The sequence below is a fragment of the Ochotona curzoniae genome, unplaced genomic scaffold (assembly GCF_017591425.1).
Source record: "Ochotona curzoniae isolate NIBS_2020 unplaced genomic scaffold, NIBS_Ocur_1.0 patch437, whole genome shotgun sequence".
Lineage (NCBI taxonomy): Eukaryota > Metazoa > Chordata > Mammalia > Lagomorpha > Ochotonidae > Ochotona > Ochotona curzoniae.
Genome location: NW_024467014.1, coordinates 86,510 through 107,481, shown reverse-complemented (window position 1 = coordinate 107,481; position 20,972 = coordinate 86,510). Strand labels below are relative to the sequence as shown.

The 20,972-nt window shown below is 54.4% G+C and overlaps 1 protein-coding gene across 2 annotated transcripts in view; it reads left to right on the top strand.

The window, feature by feature from the left end:
• Positions 1-424: 424 nt before the first annotated feature.
• LOC121167986 (probable E3 ubiquitin-protein ligase DTX2) overlaps positions 425-20,972 on the top strand; it is a 31,737-nt gene continuing 11,189 nt past the window's right edge. For both annotated transcript variants that reach the window (XM_040997723.1, XM_040997722.1), the window contains exons 1-4: positions 425-550; positions 11,178-11,533; positions 13,941-14,583; positions 20,565-20,665. In XM_040997723.1, the coding sequence (XP_040853657.1) occupies positions 11,266-11,533; positions 13,941-14,583; positions 20,565-20,665 (1,012 nt within the window). In that variant the 5' untranslated portion in view covers positions 425-550; positions 11,178-11,265. The remainder of the gene's footprint in view (positions 551-11,177; positions 11,534-13,940; positions 14,584-20,564; positions 20,666-20,972) is intronic.

Here is a 20,972-nt window from a genome sequence, read left to right as displayed (position 1 = left end):
CTCTAGTTTCGATACTGTTTCCTGCTAATGTGCCTGGGAAAGCAGCGGAGGATAGCCCAAGTCCGTGGACCCCTGCACCCATGCCGGAGACCCAGAAGAAATTCCTGGCTTCGGACCAGCCCACTCTGACTTATTGCTGCCATTTGGGTAGTGAACCAGTTAATGGAAGATCTCTGTTTTCTCCCCAACTCTCTGTAATTTTGACTTTCAAGTAAAATAAAGATAAATTTTTTTAAGAAAATAAAAAAATTAAAAAGCGAGTCAGCAATGAACGAAGAAGTAACTTCACTAGTGAATAAAGACTGCACACACCTGCACAGGTGCCTCTCCCGCTCCCTCGGTCCCGCCTCCTAGCCCATGCCGAACTACATTTCCCAGCAGGCCTAGCGCTCAGGGCACGCGCAGTGCGGCTCTCGGAAGCTGCGACGCCGAGTTTTACTCCGGCTGCTGCTTGTCTCTAGGAGCTCCAAACCAGAGCGCTGCCCAGACGAGACCAGAGCTCTAGCTCGTTGGCGTCGGTGTCCGCCGCTTGTGTCCCTGCTCCGCCTCGGTGAGAGAAGCGGACCGGCCATTCTGCTCGTTGCCGGGACTAGGGATCCTGAGGGCGTGAGGCGGCGGAGGGAGGGAGACTGAGCCGAGCCGAGGACCGGAAGGGGGCGGGCGTGGGACTGAGGGAAGGCTGGGCCCCAGGATCCCCCCCGGGGGATTGGGACGGAGTGGCTGGGGCGCCCGGTGTTTTGGGGATCGGGAGCAGAGGGGATTTGGGGGTACTGGGGGCGGCCCAGGGCAGGACTGTGTGCTGAGTGGGTGTTGGGGGTGGGGCGCTCAGGAGTTTGGGCCGTGAGTTGCAGACGGCACCCCTTCCCTCAGGGTCTGGAGGGGGCGGGGGTTCTTCGCCTGTCCACTTTTGAGGGTGAAGAAAGGCCTCGTGGGACCGGGAGCCCCCTCCTCTTTTAAGTAGGGGGTCCGCCTTCGCGGAAGCTGCCGTTTCGCGGGGCTCCCGCGTCCATAGTGCCGGGGTTGGGGGAGATGAGGTAAGTGTGTGTGGTCCGCCCCGTCGAGCCCCCTCTCCAACTTGAAACTCAAAAAATATCCGCTCGCCATCCTAGCCTCGCCGCTAGCGTGGTCTTTTTGTGACTCCCCCTCTCCCCCCACAAAAAAATGGGGCACATGGAAGCTGTCCTGTTAACCGACCGCCTCCTGTCTGGCCACAATTTTATTCTGGTGTGTTTATTTCCTGGGTGCCCACACCGCCTTTTTCCTCCCCCCCCAGCTTTTCCGTGAAATGTTTGGATGTTTAAAATCATCCGCTGGACTTTGGGCAGGCTCCTGGTGCCTTCTGCTCTGCCCAGGCTGTTTGGCGAATCTGGATCAGCCCCCAGCCCTAACACCTGCGCGCCCGCTCGCCCCCTGCTTTCTTCACTCCGTTGCAAAGCTGATTGTCCCCCTCCGGAATCTACCAGCAAGCCTTCCTGCTTTGTTGTTGTTGTTGTTGTTTGCGTTTGGGCATTAAGATGGGAACTCACATTAATCCTTCCTCCCTAAGCTTCCGTGCTGGCTGTCCTGCAGGGTCTGGGGGTGGGGCAGCTCTCCGGAGAGAGAAGCTGAGAGCCCCTGAGTTGGGCAGGGGGGACTGGACTTTGCCGCTTGCTTGTTTACTTGCTTGGGATGTTCTCCCCTCCCCTTCGCCCCCCAGCCAGGTGGACCAAGCTGTGGAGGGTGTGATGAAAGCTAGTGCCTTGGAATTACTTGGTGGATGCCAGCTGCCTCAGATAAACGTCCCGTGGCCTCCTGCCTCAGCTGCCGCTCCTGCGGAACCTGTCTTAGGATGCTTTCGCTGAAAGAGCTGCTTTGGGGGAGGGAGGAGTGTAGTGATTGCTGCATTTGAACTGGGCGTTGCCCGAGTTGCCAGGTGATACCCCTACTTTTCTGGGGCCCAGTATTGGGTGGAAAAGACAGCAAAGTGTGCCCACACGGCAGTATTACAGGAACTGGGAGAATCCTGGGGCCAACAACCCTCCTCAGCCCAGTGCCCCTAACGCCCTCTTCTGCAGGAGTGGGGCAGGAAAGAGTGGGTCAAAAAGGTGGTAGTTAAGTTGTAAAGGAGTTGAACTTGAGACTTGGGGGGGCAATTGCAGGGGAGCCAGCCTCTGCAAAGCCCTGAAGCTGGAGCAACGTGGGGTGTAGGTGGGGTAGAGGAGACCCAGCAGTAGATTAGGATCTGAGGGGGACTCCACCCTTACGAATGCACTTCTGCCAGCAGTTTGTTTTCCCAGAAGCAGATGGCTGTCCAGCCAGGCCCCTGTAGGAGCACCGGCTCACTTCTTTTTCTGCTGCTGTGCCGCATCTGGATACAGCAGCCAGGGCACCCTCACTAGGATGTTGCCAGCTTGCCGCATGGGCCCCTCTGGCCACCGGAAGGAACCCTGAGCCCAGTCAACCGGTTTACCCCATCGGTTACCAGCCCCCGGGGTTTTGTTACACCAAGGTCCAGGTTGGGGGGAGGGGGGAAGGTTCCAGCATTTGCCATCCTGCGGCGTGCCTTCTCCTGGATGTGGATGACAACTTTGGCCTGGAGTTTGTTCATAACCCAGCTGAAGGGTTATGGTGGGTTAGTGAAGGACAGGCTTCTGTGTCTGAGCTGGAGTGACAGGTCCCAGCAGGTGGCAGCTCAGGCAGTGAGGAGAGAGCAGGCTACCAAGAGCTGTGGGGTACCAAAACGAGTCAGGTATTTGTCTAGGCTACCCTGGAACCCTAGGGAGGTGTGGGGCAGGGGAATGGGAGCCTTTGAGAGTAAGATCTGTGTCCTTCACACATACTGCAGGCCAGTAAGGAAGCCAGCAGGAGGCCAGGCCCTGGGCTAGGAGGAAAGCCCCTCCTGGATTCTCTGTGCTAGGAGCTGTGCTGGGCCCTCAGGGCATGAAAATAGTGTTTTTTTTTGTTTTTTTGTTTTTTTTTTTTGGACAAGTGTCAGATCTGTGGGGAAATGTCAGTGAGGAAATGACAGTGGGTTAAGCTGTTGTCCTGTGACACCGGCATCCCTCCGCTCGAAGCTGCTCTGTTTCTTGTCCAGCTCCCTGCTCATGGGCCTGGAGGACAGCGGAGGGTGGTCGTCTAAGTGGGGAAAGAAAGAATGCTTTGCCAAGGCTTATCTGCATCTCGTGTTGTCAGGTGCATCTGTTTGGACTCCCACTGGAGGCTGGTTGGTCTGTAGCGGTGAGCATCCTCGTTGGTAGGTTTCTGTTACCAGGACACCAGCTGTGACTCTTCCAGATTGGAGAGTGGCACAACAGTACTTGGCTTCCATATGTCTTGCCATGCTGGTGATTTTGTTTGTTTTGTGTTTTTGGTGAATTTATAGTGCAAAAATTAGAGTGTCCATCTCCTAGTTCACACCCCGGTGACCTCAATGGCTCCAGGGACCCTAGTGGCCAGTGCTGCCAGGCCAAAGCCAGGAGCTTCCACCAGGTCTAGCCTGTGAGTGACGGGGGTGTAAACACTTGGGCTGTCTCTCACTGCTTTTCCCAGATCCTTAGCAGGGAGTTGGATGGGAAGTGGAGCAGCTGGGACATGAACTGGTGCCCATATGAGATGCTGGCTTTTTGAGGTGGAGGATTAGGCATTGACCCGAAGATCCGGCCCCCGGCATTTCTTAAGGTGTTTTGGTATCTTTTTCTTGGTTAGTCATTTTAAAAGTATAACATGATAAAATGCCTTCATTTGTAGTTAGCTTTGTGTGTGCGTCTTACTTGAAAAGCCATCCGCTGGTTCACTCCCTAAGTGCCTGCTCTAGGTGAGACTGGGCCAGGCTGGAGCTGGCATCCAGCCACGTGAGTTGGCTCCTCTCGGGGAGGGGTCTGCATCCTTAGGAAGCTGACCTTAGGAGCCAAGGCAGGTATGGAGCCCGGGCCCTCAGACACAGCCGGTGTCCCAACTGGGATCTCAGCATCTCAGCTGGAACACCCACCCTTGCAATGTCTTCTCTGGAACATAATCCTTGCCACTCAGCAGCGTTTGTCCTGGTGGAGTGGACAGTTAGGTCTTTTTTTTTTAAAGATTTATTTTTATTGGAATGGCATATTTATGGAGTGGGAGGCAAAGATCTTCCATTGGCTGGCTTACTCCCCAAGTGGACACAACAACCAGAACTGAGCTGATCCAAAGCCAGGAGCCAGGAGCCTCCTCTGGGTCTCCCACGCGGGTTCAGAGTCCGAAGACTTTGGGCTATTCTCTGCTGCTTTCCCAGGCCACAGGCAGGGAGCTGGAAAAGGGTGCAGCCAGGATGTGAACCAGTGCCCATATGGGATTCTGGTGCTTGCTAGGGGAGGATTAGTCCGTTGATCCTTCCCACTGGGCCCAGTTAAGGTCATTATTCTCAGCGGTCCCCTGGGTACATCCAATAGAAGCAGTCGGCTCTCCCTGCAGGGCGATGGTGAAGGTAGGAAACATGACATGGGGCAGAGGGTATTAAACTGGGAGTTAGGAGGTGAGTAGGTAGGCTGAGATAGGGGTAAAGGACGTAATAAATCAGCCTGGTCATTGTAGGCTGTGCCAGGGGCCCCACAGCTGAGGGTTCAGGGGCCCAGGCAGGCTGGCCGTGGTAGAGAGACCATTCCCATGATGGATGGGAGAGGTTATTGAAACTGTGGGTACAGACACGAGCCCCTGGGAGCGTGGAGAGGGGGAAGCCAGGCCAGGGTCTGATAACCCAGGGCAGAGAAAGTTTGAAATGCTTGCTGTGCTGGGCAGAGGCGGCAGGGCGTGGCCGAGGCTATGGCCTGCGGGAGACAGCAAGCTGCTCTTGTTGAAGAAGTGGGTTCAGAGAGGTGTTGCTCCGTCGTAGGCGGGAGGGTGGGGATGTGCGCCAAGGCCCTGGGGGCCAAGCCCCACCCACCAAGGTGTTCCTTGGTTTTCCTGGAGCGCACATATTTACTCACAGTTATGCATTGCTGTTGCCTGACCAGCAGCAGAATGGAATGCTCACCACGGAGCCTGCCCACCTGCGTGGTCACCACCACCAGAGTCCAGGTGGTCTGCCTCAATGTCTCCGCCTTTCTGACCTTTCTGGTTTTCAAGCGAAATTGGAAATCAGGCCTTTTTCCTTTTTCCTTTTTTTTCCTTCTCATGGTGGCTTTTTCAATTTGTAATCATCTGCTCAGTTTTTTTTTCTTTTTTTAAAGATTTACTTACTTGACAGATATACAGAGAGGAAAATTTTCCGTCAGCTGATTCATTCCTCATGCCGCCGGAATGGCCAGAGCTGAGCCAATTTGCAGCCAGGAGCCTGGAGACTCCTCCGGATCTCCCACACGGGTGTAGGATCCCAAAGCTTTGGGCTGTCTTCAACTGCTTTCCCAGGCCACAAGCAGGGAGCTGGATGGGAAGTGGGGCTGCCGAGATTAGAACCGGTGTCTGTATGGGATTCCAGCGTGTGCACGGCAAGGACTTTAGCCACTATGCTATCATGCTGTGCTGGGGCCTATTTTTTTTAATAAAGAACCAGAAAATGCTCGTTGAGCCCCTTTTGTCCGGGGTTGGTGATCCAAGGGTCCCTTCTGTCTGGCTGCAGGAGGACAAAGAGTCTGGAAAGAGATCTGGTTTGCTCCGACCCTGGGTACTTTTGGGTAAGTTAATCCTCCTCAGCTCTCACTTCTCTGCGGTTATAAAATGTGCGTGTTCGCTGTCTCTCTGGATTCCAGGATGAAGTGAGAGTACTTACAAAGGTTGCCAGACTGCGCCTGGTGCATACCTAGCCCCCATCGCAGTCATTGCACCTGCCATGGCGTCCCCTGTTCCTTCATTTTGGCCTTTTGGTAGGCCCTTGAGCCAGGACTTTGTCCTCTGACTGGGTAGCAGGTTCCTGGTTCCGGAGGAGGTGGTTTGTACAAAGTTTTATGTTGCTGGGATCTGCATCGTGAACGGCATGTAGCATTAGAGACAGAGCTTCCGTCTGCTGGTTCACTTCCCAAGTGGCTACAATGGCTGGAGCTGAATTGATCTGAAGCCAAGAGCTTCTTCTGGATCTCCCATGCGGATGTAGGGTCCCAAGGCTTTGGGCTGTCTTCTGCTGCTTTCCCAGGGGCTACAAGCAGGGAGCTGGATGGAACCGGCACCCGTGTGGCATCCTGGTGCTTGCAAGGTGGCGGTTTGGCCATTGAGCCATCATGCTGGGCCCTAGGCATTGCTTTGATCAGTGTGTGCTCAGAACTAAGCTTTCCCTGTCTTTGGAGAAGCCACCTTGTCTGTAAGCAGCCTGGGAAGGCCCTGACTGTGGTGATGGGTCAGCTGGGAGCTGTGGCTCTGCAGGTCCCTGTCCCACACAGAGCTCCAGGAATGAGGCAGGTTGAATTTTTTTTTTAAGATTTATTTATTTATTGGGAAGTCAGATCTACAGAGAGGAGGAGAGAGAGAAAAAATCTTCCATCTGATGATTCACTCCCCAAGTGACCACAACAGCCGGTGCTGCACACCAATCCAAAGCCTGGAACCAGGAACTTCCACCAGATCTCCCACGCGGGTGCAGGGTCCCAAGGCTTTGGGCCGTCCTCGACTGTTTTCCCAGGCCACAATAGGGAGCTGGATGGAAGGTGGAGCTGCCGGGATTAGAACCGGCGCCCATATGGGATCCCGGCGCGTTCAATGCGAGGACTTTAGGCCATGCCGCCAGGCCCCCCCATGCTCACTTGTTAAGATTTATTTTTATTGGAAAGGCAGATATACAAAGAAGAGGAGAGACAGAGGAAGATCTTTTGTCCTTTGATTCATTCCCCAAGTGGCCACAGTGATCAGAGATGAACCAATCTGAAGCTAGGAGCCCAGAGCCTCTTCCAGGTCTCCCGTGTGGGTGCAGGGTCCCAAGGCTTTGGGCCGTCCCCAACTGCTTTTCCAGGCCACAGGCAGGAAGCTGGATGGGAAGTGGAGCATCTGAGACATGAACCAGCTCCCATATGGGATCCTGGCAAGTGCAAGGGTAGAATTTAGTTACTAGGCTAACATGTTGGGCCCTTTTTATGTTTTAAAGATTTATTTATTCCGGGCCCGGCGCGGTGGCACAAGTGGTTAAGGTCCTCACCTTGCACGCCCGGGATCCCATATGGGCGCCGGTTCTATCCCGGCAGCCCCGCTTCCCTTCCAGCTCCCTGCCTGTGGCCCGGGAAGGCAGTCGAGGACGGCCCAAAGCTTTGGGACCCTGCACCCGCGTGGGAGACCTGGAAGAGGCTCCTGGCTTCGGACCGGCATAGCATCGGCCGTTGCGCTCACTTGGGGAGTGAATCATTGGACGGAAGATCTTCCTCTCTGTCTCTCCTCTCTGTATATCCACCTTTCCAATAAAAAAAAAATAGTAATAAAAATAAATCTTAAAAAAAATAAGATTTATTTATTCCGATGGTTCTAATCTCTCGAATAAAATTTATTTATTTAGAGTTACAAGGAGAGTCAAAAATCTTCCATCTCTGGTTCACCCTCCAGATTGTCTCCAATAGCCAGGGCTTGGTCAGGCTGACTCTGGGAGCTTCATGTGGGTCTCCCAAGTGAGTGGCAACAGCCTAGGCAGCTGGCCAGCCTTGACTGCTTTCCCTGTCAGTCTCTGTAAATAGTCATGCCCGTGGCTTTCACTCCTTTGCGGCAGCTGAGGCTTGGCTGACCTGGCTGGCAATGTACCAGACAGGAGCGTAGGTTGTATGATGGGAGCTGGGTCAGTGGCACACCCCACAGCTCCGAGCTCGGGGTGCCTGCACTTGCACAGCCTCTGTTTCAACCTGTTTGGAGCCTTATCCTAAGGCTCTATTCATTTAGTTTTACTTTACTTTTGAAAGGTTTTTGTTTGAAAGACAGAGTTACCAGGTGGGACAGGGGCAAGGAGAGATCCACTGTTTGCTCGGTCCTTTCCCCAGTGGCCACAACTACCAGGGCCGGGCCAGGCGCTCCATCTGGGTCGGAAGTAGACCAGCCTGTACTTTAACCAGCACCCATATGTGTTGCTGGTGTCTCAGGTGGTGGCTTAAGCCACAGTACTGACACAGTTTGAACTTAAAAGTTATCTATTTTTATTGAAAAATCAGAGCGCCTGGCATGATAGTGTAGTGGTTAAGGTCCTTGCCTTGAACGCATCGGGATCCCATATGGGCGCCAGTTCTAATCCCGGCAGTCCCGCTTCCCATCCAGCTCTCTGCTTGTGGCCTGGGAAAGCAGTTGAGGATGGTCCAAATCTTTGGGACCCTGCACCCATGTGGGAGACCCGGAGGAGGCTCCTGGTTTCCGATTGGCTCCAACGGTTACGGCCGCTTGGGGAGTGAACCATCTGAAGGAAGATCTTCCTCTGTCTCTGTATATCGCCTTTCCAATAAAAATATATATTAAAAAAAAATGAGACAGAGAGGAAGATTCTTGGTCCATTGATTCACCCCCCCACTCCCAGTGGCTGCAATAGCCAGAGCTGAGCTGATCTGAAGCCAGGAGCCAGGGTCTTCCTCAGGCTCCCATGCTGGCGCAGGGTCCTAAGGCTTTGGGACATCCCTGACCACCCTCCAAGGCCACAAGCAGGGAGCGGAATGGGAAACAGACTCACTGGGGTTAGAACTGGTGCTCATAAGGGATCACAGTACATTGAAGGCAAGGACTTTAGCCTCTAGGCCACTGAGCTGGGACCTGAACTTTTTAAGACTGACTCCTAACATTAGGAAGTACCGTAGTTTTTGTTTTGTTTGGAGCCAGGAGCTTCTTCCAGGTCTCCCTTGTGGGTACAGGGTCCCAAGGCTTTCAGCCATCCTCTCCTCCTTCCCCAGGCCACAAGCAGGAATATGCATAGAAATGAGCCGCTGGGACACAAAGCAGTGCTCATATGGGATCCAGGTGATTCGAGGTGGAGAATTAGTGAATTGTGCCATCGCAATGGGCCCGGATGTGTCGTAATTTGTTTAAGAATTCTTGTATTGTAAGGTGTTTAGGTTGCCTTGAAATTGAAGCTTTTTCCGCAGCCAATTATACTGCTACTACTCATAATTAAGAACACCCCAAACAGCCCCTGTGATTAAGAACTGAGACAAATTAGGTTTTTGATCTGCACCTCAGGAGTGCTGTGGCTGCCTCATGGAGCATAATGACTGGGTTCCAGTCGGATGCCCGTGGGCGTTTCTGGGCAGACTCAGCCCTGCCCCTTCCTTTGACTGCTGGGGCTTCTGACCTCCTGGGTGATTGGACAGTTGAGAACCTTGCCTGTAGTCCTCCATGGCCTCTGTGGAGGTTCCTGCTCCTGCTGGGGAGCAAATAGGGAAACCAGTCAGGGCAGCCCTGCCCGGCTAGTGGAGCCACATGAGGCTGGAGCGAGCTGTGTGAGGGGTTGAGATGGAGGGCCTGGGAGCAGGATGGGGCAAGGTGGGTGATTGCGTGGTGATATGTATCTGCAGGATAAATGCCCGGCAGGTGTGAGAGGGTTCTCAGAATGTTCTAGAACTTGCTGGATTGGATGTGGGTAACTAAGGTCCCAAGTTTGAGGGCTTGGTTTTGAGTGGGGACAGGGACTTGCCTCCCAGAGGCCTGCCTGCCTGCATGTCATCTGCCTGATGGATCTCTGGTGCCCCAGCAGGGTCCAGACTGTAATGGGTCCCGCCTCCCTTCAGCCCTCCCCCCCATGTGGGAGCTGCATGCATTCCCGTAAGCTTGGGCTGGTATTTGCGTGTTCCTGCAGTTGTGCCAAGTTGTGTGTGTGTGTTGACTCACTGGGGGATGTACAGACGTGCTGGAGCACACCCCGTGGGCCATGATACAGGAGGCCCCAGCTGCCCGAGAAGTGAGAGACTCCTCAGGAGGAGTTGGCTCTGCAACTCTATTCTGCTTAGTATCTCACCGCCATTGCAGAGCCTTCTGAGAGTGGGCTTTGGCTCAGCCTGCCCATTCCAAGGCATTTGGGCTAACTGCCCCCACCCCAAGAACTCCTCTGGCAAGCAGGATCTGAGCTTTCAGCAGAGGCCTCTGTGGCTTAGGCTGGCCTAGCACATACCCACAGGTGTACTCTTGGGACCTGACTCACGGCCTGTGTTCTGGGCTGCATGCAGTGGCTATCATTGCACTTGACTTGCTAGTGGGTTGGTATGGCGGAGCTGCTGTACACCTGGGGTGGAGCAGATGATCAGCACACGTACCTATGTGTCTGACTCCCCAGGGAAAGTGCTAGGCTAGATGCTGGCAGCTCTGTTTGCCAAAGGTGAGGAAGCAAGCTTTGAGAGCTCAAAGGTGTGAGTGTGCGGTGAGTTCATGGTGTGTGGACGCCAGTGCCTCTGGGGCGGAGGTGGCTTTGTCGTCCTTGTTGAACCGTTTACGGAGTAGGGCAGCGTAAAGGACAGCGGCAGGAGTACAGCAGAGGGATGTGGGCCCCTGGCCTGTGTGGCTGGCTGGGGAGCCTCCTGGGAGTCGCAGATTGAGCCTGAGGGAGGCACAGGATTTGCAAGGCAAGTGACTGGAGTGGCAGGAGCAGTGGGATCCTATGTGGCAGACAGCTGGAAGACAAGGCTCCGGGAGCTGGAGGCCAAGGTGGACTGGACTTTATTGTGTCTGACGTCTGCTTCTTGCCTGGGGCTGCCTCCAGGGCAGCCGGGAGACACAGCGGAAGGAGCCAGAATGTGTCTCGCCCCCCCCCCCCCCAGCAAAAGGCCCTTGAGAGCAATGTGCTCCCAGTCTCAGCATTGCCAGCCAGCCCTCAGGGAGTCGGAAAGCCCCTAATCCTGTTGGAGACCCAGAATTTTCTCATTTGTAGCATAGTGAGTGTTCATCCATACCTCTTATACTTGCCTGGTTGGAAACTGTGAACTCTCCTCAGGGATGAGGGTTCGTCACAGCCTTGTTGCCCAGGGACTTGGGGTGACTCAGAAACAGGCACAACGCAGAAGTGATTGGGTGGCAGCAGCCGAGAAGCTGGGCTAGGTCTGGGCACCCGGGATTGACACCAGTTCCCCTTCTGAGCATGCGCAGAGGTGGGCAGGGACTGTGGAGTTGACTTTGAGTTCTTCCTGACTCTTGGGGCAAAATGGCAGAAGCAGGCACTTGGTTTGTGGCACTCCCAAGGGGTGAGGGTTGAGAGCAATTATGGAAGAGGTTTAATTTCCCCCCCTTGAACTGGGGCGGAGGAAGGCGGTTCTCATGGTGCATGTTGGTAACTGCTATGTTTTTATGGTTTCCAGGTCTGCTGAAAGCACTGAGCAATGACCCCAAGACTCCAGCCCAGAGTGGTCTGAAGCCATTTAGGAAAGCAGAGGAGTCCAAGGGAAAATGGCCATGGCCCCAAGCCCTTCCCTGGCACAGGTGTATCCCAGCCCCGTGGCTGTGGCTGTGTGGGAATGGCAGGACGGGCTGGGCACCTGGCACCCCTACAGCGCCGCTGTCTGCAGCTTCATTGAGCAGCAGTTTGTCCAGCAGAAAGGCCAGCGCTTTGGACTGGGCAGTCTGGCCCACAGCATCCCCCTGGGCCAGGCTGACCCGTCGCTGGCCCCGTACATCATTGATCTCCCAAACTGGACCCAATTCCGGCAGGACACGGGTAAGATGCTGCTGCCTTTGCTGCTCATCTGAGCACCTGCTTTGCGTGAGGTGGTCTGCTTGTCAGGGGTCGCATTGCTGAGGTGTGTCATGCTGCCTCATGTTTGCCTGTGAGGCATACTCCTGGCAGGAAGGAGGGTGCTGAGAGAAGCAGCACGTGGGAGAGGGAGCTGTGGGGTTTCATGCCAGCCTCTCTGGTTTGAAAGGCTGAGTTTCCGAGAGAGAAATCATCTATTCACTGATTCATTCCCTTAATGGCCACAATGGCCAGAATTGGGCCATTCTGGCCAGGAGCCAGGAGCTTCTTCCAGGTCTCCACAAGGGTACCATGGACCCAGCCACTTGAACAACCCTTGGTTGCTTTCCCAGGTGCATTAGCGGGGAGCTGTGTCAAAAGTGGAGCAGCTGGGGCATGAACCAGCGCCCACAATGGATACCAGGTGGAGGCTTAGTGTGCTAGGCCAAGGTGTCGGCCCAATCCATAGTAATGAGAATGGGGCCACACGACCTTGTGGAGCAGCCCCTCTCCTGAGTCCACACACAGGCTCTTAGTCAGAGGTTATGGTCGGGGCCTTTGCAGTTTGGAGGTTGTCACAGCAAGGTAGGCAGGGGTGCTGTCATCCGCTGGCTAGATGTTCAACCAGAGATACCCTGAGCAGCCCGCAGCTCAGCAGAAAGTGACCGACACAGAGGGTCACTCCTGCCGAAACAGCAGCAGTGGCAGCAGGCCCGCTCTGTTGTCCATCCACAGTGACCCAGACCCTGAAACCAGCGTCCAGGGGTATGTTCCAGTCTTTGGAGGAGACTTATGGGGTGGAGGAGTGGCATCCACAACCCTGGCTGAGATGGGGAGAGCTGTTGGAAGGTGGTTGCGGGGAACCCCTGCTGGCTACTTCTCTTGGAGCACTTCCAATGGAGCAGCCTAAATGGAAAGTTTCCTTGGTCCCCTTCTCTCCTCAATCTCTAGGTCTGGTTTATTTTTAGTTTTTGAAAATTTTATCTGTTTACTTGGAGAGGAGAGAGAGCTCTCATTCGCTGGTTCACTGCCTCATTGAGCAGCTGGAGCCGGACCTGACTGGAGCCAGGGGCCAGAGACTCAGTCCAGATTGGGCATGGGGATGGCAGGGGCTTCGTTGAGTTGACCTATGCCCTGCTGTTTTCCAGGCACCTTAGCCGAAAACTGGCAGCAGGAACCTAGCCAAGTCCTGAACGCGGGCACTCTGATGGGGTTGTAGACACCCCAAGTGGTGTCTTTAGCATCAAGTTCATGCCCTTGCAGTCCGCTGAGTGAGTTCAAGAGGCTGTTTCTGGATAGCTGCAGCTGGAGGGGTCGGCAGGAAGGGCTCATCCATGTAGGTGATAGGCTGAGCTGAACAAGACGGTGTTCAGAGCCTGGCAGGGAGATACTTCCAAAGATCAGGGAACATGTGTGGGCAAAACCTGCTCCTGGATTCCAGAAGTTTCTGCACCAAGCGTTCTCTCTGGATGTTTACTTATTTTTATCTGCTGGGACAGGAGAGTGAGAGAGAGATCTTCCATCTACTGGTTCACTCCAAAGACAGGGTGGGGCTAGAGCTGTAGGTGAGGGTCCCACCTGGTGGCAGGGTCTCAGACAGGCCCTTGAGCCTTCCTCTGCTGCCTCCCAGACAGGACACATCAGCAGGAGGCAGGATCAGCAACCGGTCTCACACAGGTGCTGTGGTAATGCATGCAGGCACATCTGTGCCAGTGCCCTGCCCCTATACTTACCTCTTAACTGCATTTCTGAAGCGTCCTGTGTGTAAGCAGCAGGTGCGTCTCCAGAATGGCTGCGTGCCTGTGGAAGCAGGCAGGAAGGTGGGCATGCTTGCTGTGCGTTAGGGGTGATTTAGTTTCCTTCATTTCTTTTCTTTTTTTTTTAAAGACTTACTTATTTTTACTGGAAAGTCAGATTTACAGAGAGGAGAGAGAGACACAGAGAAAGATTTTCTATCTGCTGGTTCACTCTCCAAATGGCCACAACGGCCGGAGCTGAGCTGATATGAAGCCAGGAGCTTCTTCCGGGTCATGTGGGTGCAGGGTCCCAAGGCTTTGGGCCCTTCTTTACTACTTCCCCAGGCCACAAACAAGGAGCTGGATAGGAAGTGGAGCAGCTGGGACTTGAATTGGTGCCCATATGGATTCCCGGCACTTGGAGGTAGAGGATTAACCTGTTGAGCCAACACACCAGCCCCTGAAAACAACTTTGAAAGCCTCATCAGGCCTGAGCCACGATTGACCTGGTGCTTCTGGCACCTTCCTCCTGCCAGGGACTATGAATCCCCTCTGCTTTCTGGCCCCCTGGGAGCCTGGAGTCCCTGTGCCAGGATTGGGGGCAGGAAGAGGCCAGCAGATCAGCTGTTCATGCATCCTGTTCCTTCTTCCGACAGGCACGATGCGCGCTGTGCGGAGGCACCTGTTCCCGCAGCACTCGGCGCCGGGCCAAGGCATCGTGTGGGAGTGGCTGGGTGACGACGGCTCTTGGACGGCCTATGAGGCCAGTGTCTGTGACTACCTGGAGCAGCAGGTGGCCAGGGGCACCCAACTTGTGGACTTGGCCCCCCTGGGGTACAACTACACCGTCAACTACACCACCCACACACAAACCAACAAGACCTCCAGCTTCTGCCGGAGTGTGCGGCGCCAGGCTGGCATGCCCTACCCGGTGACCACTCTCATTTCTGCGCCCAGCCCTGCGGGAGTCGCCTGCTCTTGCCAACAGTGCCTGCATGGCAGTGGAACTGGCCCCGTGTCAGCCCGCTACCGTCACTCTATGACCAGCCTCCCCGCCTACCCACTCCCCCAGGTGCCCCACAGGACTGCTTTCGTCTTTGGGGGCCACCAGGCCTTTGCCCCCTACAACAAGCCTGCCCTTTCCGGAGCCCGGTCCGCACCAAGGCTGAACACAACCAACCCCTGGAGCACAGCAGTTCCGGCCACGGGCAGCCAGCCCTTCTACTTCCACTCCAGCCTCTCCCACCTGGGACCGCAGATGCTACCCCCAGGATCCTCCTCCTCTGCCAGTGGAGCCAGGTAACTTGTATTCACGCTACTCGTTCTCTTCCTTCCTTCCTTCCTTTTTATTGCCCCGGCACAATAGCATAGTGGTTAAAGTCCTTGCCTTGAACGCACTGGGATCCCATATGGGAGCCGATTCTAATCCCAGCGCCCCTGTTTCCCATCCAGCTCCCTGCTTGTCGCCTGGGAAAGCAGTCGAGGACAGCCCAAAGCCTTGGGACCCTGCACTCTCATGGGAGACCTGGAAGAGCTCCTGGCTTTGGATTGGCTCAGCTCTGGCCATTGCTGTCACTTGAGGAGTGAATCATCGGTCGGAAGATCTTCCTCTCTGTCTTTCCTCCTCTCTGTATATCCGCTTTTATAATAAAATTAAATAAATCTTAAAAGAAAAAAAAAAAGATTTATTTTTGTTGGGAAGTCAGAGAGAATGGGAGACAGAGAGGAAGATCTTCCATCCGTTGATTCACTCCCCAAGCAGCTGCAGTGGTCGGAGCTACGCCAGTCTGAAGCCAGGAACCAGGAGCTTCTTCTGGGTCTCCCATGCGGGTGCAGGGTCCCAAGGCTTTAGACCTCCTTGACTGCTTTCCCAGGCCACAAGCAGGGAGCTGGATGGAAAGCGGGGCCAGGAGGATTAGTACTGGCATGCATATGGGATCCTGGTGTGTACAAGGTGAGGATTTAGCCGCTAGGGTACCGCACTGGACCCCAACCTTTTTTTTTTTTTTTCATCTACTCTTTTTTTTTTTAAGATTTATTTTATTTTTATTGGAAAGGCGGATATACAGAGAGGAGAGACAGAGAGGAAGGTCTTCCATTTGATGATTCACTCCCCAAGTGGCCGCAACGGCTGGATCTGAGCCAATCCAAAGCCAGGAGCCAGGAACCTCCTCCAGGTCTCCCACGTGAGTGCAGGGTCCCGAGGTTTGGGCCTCCTCCTTGACTGTTTTCCCAGGCCACAAGCAGGGGCTGGATGGGAAGTGGGGCCGCTAGGATTACAACCGGCTCCCATATTGGTAACCCGACATGTACAAGGCAAGGACTTTAACCACTACGCTCTCGCGCCAGGTCCATCTCTTTCTTTAATTAAAAAAAAAAATTTAGTTTAAAAGTGTTAAAGGGAAGGCGAGAGATCATCTGCTGGTTCACTCTGAATGGCTGCAAAGGCCGGTGCCAAGGTGATCCAAAGCCAAGAGCCTCTTTGGGGTCCCCCAGGGCCTGCCAGGACCCAATGCTTCCCTAAGCGTTGTTAGAGAGCTGGATTGGCAGTGGAGCAGCTGCAATTCGAACTGGCGCCCCATGGGCTTCCAGCGCCACAGGCAGAGGTTTAGCTTGCTTTGCCATGGCGCCGGCCCGGAGGCCTGTTTCTAGATAGCATTAGGGATGAGCTTATGGGATTGAACTGGACTGCTTAATGGGGCTTGGCTGTTTTCTCCCTCTGATCATCCCTGCATCATCTCTGTACACACACACACACACCTCATTCACTCACTCACTCACTCTCTGGCTCACCCCTCCCCAGCCCCAGGGCCTGCACAGAGCTGGTGCAGGCCAGGCAAGTTAGAGGAAGGAGGCGGTTGGCCCAGACCCTCTGCCCTGTGGTGCTGGGCAGGTCGCGCATGTTGCTGCTTGCCCTGCCTTTGCCACAAGCCAGGAGGGAAGCTGGCCAGCCGGCTGTGCTGGTTGGCAGACGTCTCTCCAAGGGGCCAGCTCATGTCTGGCCTTCCCAGAACTAGAAGGTTGGCTGTTCACCTGCGCTGACCTCTGCAGCCATGAAAAAGCAGCTGGTTCTGGCCGGCCCTCCTCGGCGCCCCCTCCCGGGGTGGGGCAGAGGAACTTGGCCAAGAGCTTGGCCTGTTCACCCAGCAGGCACTGGGGGACTGAAAACACGTGGCCCCCTTGGTGCCCTGCCTTACCCCAGGGAGGCCGCAGTACAGTTCCCTGAGCCAAAGCCAGTGTCAACAGCACTGGGTGAAAGTTGTCCAAATGTGGAGGGAGCAGGGCGGGCAGGGCAGGTCTGAAGACGGCACATGGGTGCCAGTGGGTGGGGCCTGGGAAAGTCCCTCACGGCGGGGAGGGAGCCCGTGCATCTGGCTGTGCTCTTAGGCTTATGTGTTCCCCAGTTGGCTCTTGCTCAATCGGGGTGAAACCGTGGCCCGGCTGGTTTCCCAGTACCCCGGGAGTTGGCACTAAATCCTGCAAGAGTCTGTATCATTTGTAACTGAGTTGTGCGATTGAGCCTCCTTTTAGCCCAGGTCTCTCTTTAAGCGCCAGAACATGCGTTGTGCACACTGTGTCTTCCCCCTTCAGTGAGCATTTTTGAGGGCACTTGGTCTCTCCTGGGGATGATCGCACATCTGATACTGCTGCTGTCACCTCTCCCAAGGCTGGCCAGGCCGTCTGGGCTGCAGGTTGTCCTCTGCCTGTGTGGCTGCAGTCACAGGTTCTGAGCGGGGCCTTGCTGCTGTCGTGTTGTGGCCCCGAGGTCAGCTCCTGCCTTCTGTGGTTGCTCTCTTCTTGTCTCGAGATTCAGGAGCTGTTTTGAGAGGATCCAGAATTTTCCTTTGGTTCTGAGCTGACAGTGGTTTCTCGCAGTTCTTGAGGACCCCCTCTTCTCTCCTTTGCCCCTAAGAAAACAGGAAGCCCACTGGCATTGTCCCTGCACCATCGTGGGGGCTTTTAGCAGTCATTTATGTTTTGATACATTACTAATATTTCTAAAAGATTGATTCTTTGAAAGAAAGATTTTCCATCCATTGGTTCACTTTCCAGATGGACACACTGCTGGGGCTGAGCCAGGGTAATGCCAGGAGTTTGTTCCAGGGTCTCACTCGGATGGGTTGCGGAACTCCAGGCACTTGGACCATCTTGCACTGCTTTCCCCAGGCCATTAGTAAGGAGCTGGGCCAGAAGCGAGGTGGATGAGGACAGGAATTGGCACCCATAGGGGATGCTGGTGTTACATGTGGTGGCTTTACCCACTATGAGCTGCTGGGAATGCCGTCTAAGTCTCCTGCCGCAGGGTGATAAGTGCCCAAGTACTGCAGCAGTATCTTTGCTCCCGGGGGGTTGGCTAGCTGGAAGCTGGGCATGGACACAGCTGGGACTTGAGCCTAGACCCTCCAGTGTGGGAACTGGAGCTATGTTTTCACCCCAGCTCCAAGTGCCTGTGCCTCCCTCATCCCATAGACAACTAGGAGGTCAGGAAGAAGGGAACGTGAGGTGGGCAACATGCAGGTTGCAGCCTCTCCTGTGCTCCTTGCCCCACAGGCTGTCAGGCAGAGTTGTGGGTCTTTTAGGCAGTCTTGGCTGCACTCATGGGGGTATGACCCTTGAGGTCCTGCCTACCCTTGAAAGACCCAGGGCTGTCCCTGGGTGAATGGCACATGGGAATTCTTGGTGTACACGCGCGTTGGGCTCTGGTCCTTGCCCGAGGAACCTCAGTCTGGCCCTTCTCCCTGTGTGTCTTTTCCTCTTGCTGGGCTTGGTCCTTAAGGGGCCATGGATTCACATCCCCGCCCTCCCCTGCGGTGCCATGCCCACCACACGCCAGCGTCTGCTCTGTGGCTTCCCAGCCAGGCATGCAATCTTGGCTTGGAGAAAAAAAATAACCCTGAAAATCAAATGGGAAAAAAAAAATATAGAACAAAGTATAATGTTAACTCTTATGGCTATTTTATTTTGTGGCCATTTTTTAAAGAAGAGATTTGTTTTATTTTTATTGGAAAGGCAGATATATAAAGAGGAGGAGAGACAGAGAAGAAGATCTTTTGTCTATTGATTCACTCCCACAATGGCCAGAGCTACGCTGATCTGAAGCCAGGAGCCCAGCTCCTCTTCCAGGTCTCCCACGCGAGTGCAGGGTCCCAAGACTTTGGGCCTGTCCTTGACTGCTTTCCCAGGCCATAAGCAGGGAGCTGGATGGGAAGCAGGGCCACCAGGATTATAAGCAGCACCCATAGGGGATCCTGGCATATGCAAGACAAGGATGTTGGCCACTAGGCTACGTCCTGGGCCCTGAAAGAACTTTCTTGGTTCAGGTGCATCTTGGAGCCCCTGCTGTGTTCTAGGCAACCCTTTCTGAGGCTCTGGCAGTTGGTGTGAGAAACTGGTGGGTGGGAACTCCCCTTTCCCCTCCTTGTAGCCAGCAGCAGCGGTGGGGCAGCCCTGGGAGGCCTCTGGATCAGCTGAGCAGGATGCTGGGCCAGTGCTGACTGCTGCCAGGATGGCCTCGGGCACTGGAGCCGTCCCTCCTGTCCTAAGATCCGCCCTGTCCTGGGGAGCTCAAGCACAGGGAGTTGGCCAGCCAGAGTTTCCTAACCTTCCTGTTGTTTTGGAGGGGGCGAGGAGGGATGGGCGGAGCCAGCCACCTCTGGGCTTCCGCTTTGTGGATCAGTGCAGGGCCCTTTCCTGGCTGTGTTACATAGCCACGCGAATGACTTGAACCCACTCCCAGGAGAGGCAGGGCCTTTTTATTTTATTATTTTATTTATTTTTTACAACCTTTACATAGTTAATTAGGGTAAAAAGGTTCAAGGGCTACAGGAAAGTGGGTAAGACTATTATTTCCACATTGTTTCCTTCATGTATTTGAGGTAAAGGGGGATATTAAGAGAAAAGCCCCACCCAGTCTCCCACCCACTCCAGGTCCCTGATGTGGGGCATGCTCCATGGGTCTTGTTCAAATGGTTTTGATAGTTCAGCGGTTATGGATTGCTGCCAGTCTCGCCACTCCAAGTACGATGAGGTCATTGAAGAATCCACTGATTGACATAGTCCATCTTAGAGTCTCTGTTTGCCCAGTTTTTCACTGCCAACATATGGCTGAGGTGGTTGATTGACTTGTTCTGTCCTCTGTCTTTTCATGGTTAGGGTTCTGAGTCTAGCAGTTCAATTGGGGAGATCCCCAAAGAAACTTTGAGGTGTTCCCAGACCAGATTCTTGTATGTACTAGCAAGTAAGGCCTGGCACAGTCCATCACCCCAATCAGCTGGTGGTTGCAATTGCCGGGTCGTTCTGTTTCCAGCCCTGAACCAATGAGTGTTGCGGTCCAGCCTGGTTTGAGGCAGGAACTTTTAAACGAAAAGCCTTTGTTGTGTGGGACCTTGTGATTGACTGACTGGAAAGTTACAAAGACATTCACGTTCTACACTATGCTTATCTCACGTGACCTCTGACCTCTGTTGGGAATTTCTGCATGATGTAATTGTCATCACCAAAATGCTAACCATTGCCACAGTATTGCTACACAGTACTGTTCACTAAGGGTTTTTTTTCCCCCCTTAAACAAAACATTTTTGGGGACCCAACATGATAGCGTAATGATTAAAGTCCTTGCCTTGCACGTGCCAGGTTACCATATGGGCGCCAGTTCTAATCCCAGCGCCCCCCCCTTCCCATCCAGCTCCCTGCTTGTGGCCTGGGAAAGCAGTCAAGGAGGTCTAAAGCCTTGAGACCATGTATCCGCATGGGAGACCTGGAGGAGCTCCTGGCTTTGGATTGGCTCAGCTCCAACTGCTGCGGTTGGAAGATCTTCCTCTCTGTCTCTCCTCCTCTGTGTATCTGCCTTTCCAATAAAAATAAATAAATCTAAAGATTGTTTTTAATTTGAACGTCAGAGGAGGAGAGAGATCCAGCCGTCCATTGGTTCAATCCCCAGATGGCCCCCATGACCGAGCCAAGCTGAAGCTAGGCGGTCTCCCATGTGGATGTCAGGAGCCCAGGTGCTTGATCATCTTCAGCTGCCTTTTCTGGAGCTGTTAGCAGGGAGCTAGATCGGAAGTGGAACAGTCAGGACTCAGACTGGCACTTGACTTGCTATGCCACAACACCGGTCTCCACTAAGGCTCCCCTACGCCTGCGGAGGCAGCTTGGGAAAGCAGCAGCACGGGGGGGCCTCATCTGTACCCCACTATCAGGGCTCATGTGCCTCCCTCCCTTCCTCTGGGTCTCTGCTGAGTCACCATGTCCATTCAGCTTTGTTCTCTTTCCTCTCCAAGTGCCTCTCTTCCCAGTGGCCCCTCAAGCAACCCCAGCAGTGTCCCTGCCACGGTGCCTGTGCAGATGCCAAAGGCCAGCCGGGTCCAGCAAGCACTCGCAGGTAGGTGCTCTGTTCCCACCCCATGTGATTGGGGACAGAAACAGGGGCAGTTTCCTTGTTACCCCCCACGTCCACGGAGAACCTGGAAGGGGCTCCTGTGGAAGCAGTGCCTCCTGCTAGTGAGAGCCCAGCAGCTGAGCTCTGGGGTTGAGGTTGGGGATCAGGCCTGATGGCAGATGTCCTGGGGTGCACCTTTTGCATGTTCAACTTTTACATCAAGTTCAGTATTGGTTAGTCAACCATTCCTGTCCTGAATGGTTGAAGTGTTTCCATGAAAGGGCCCTCCAGGGACCTGGTAAGGTTGTTT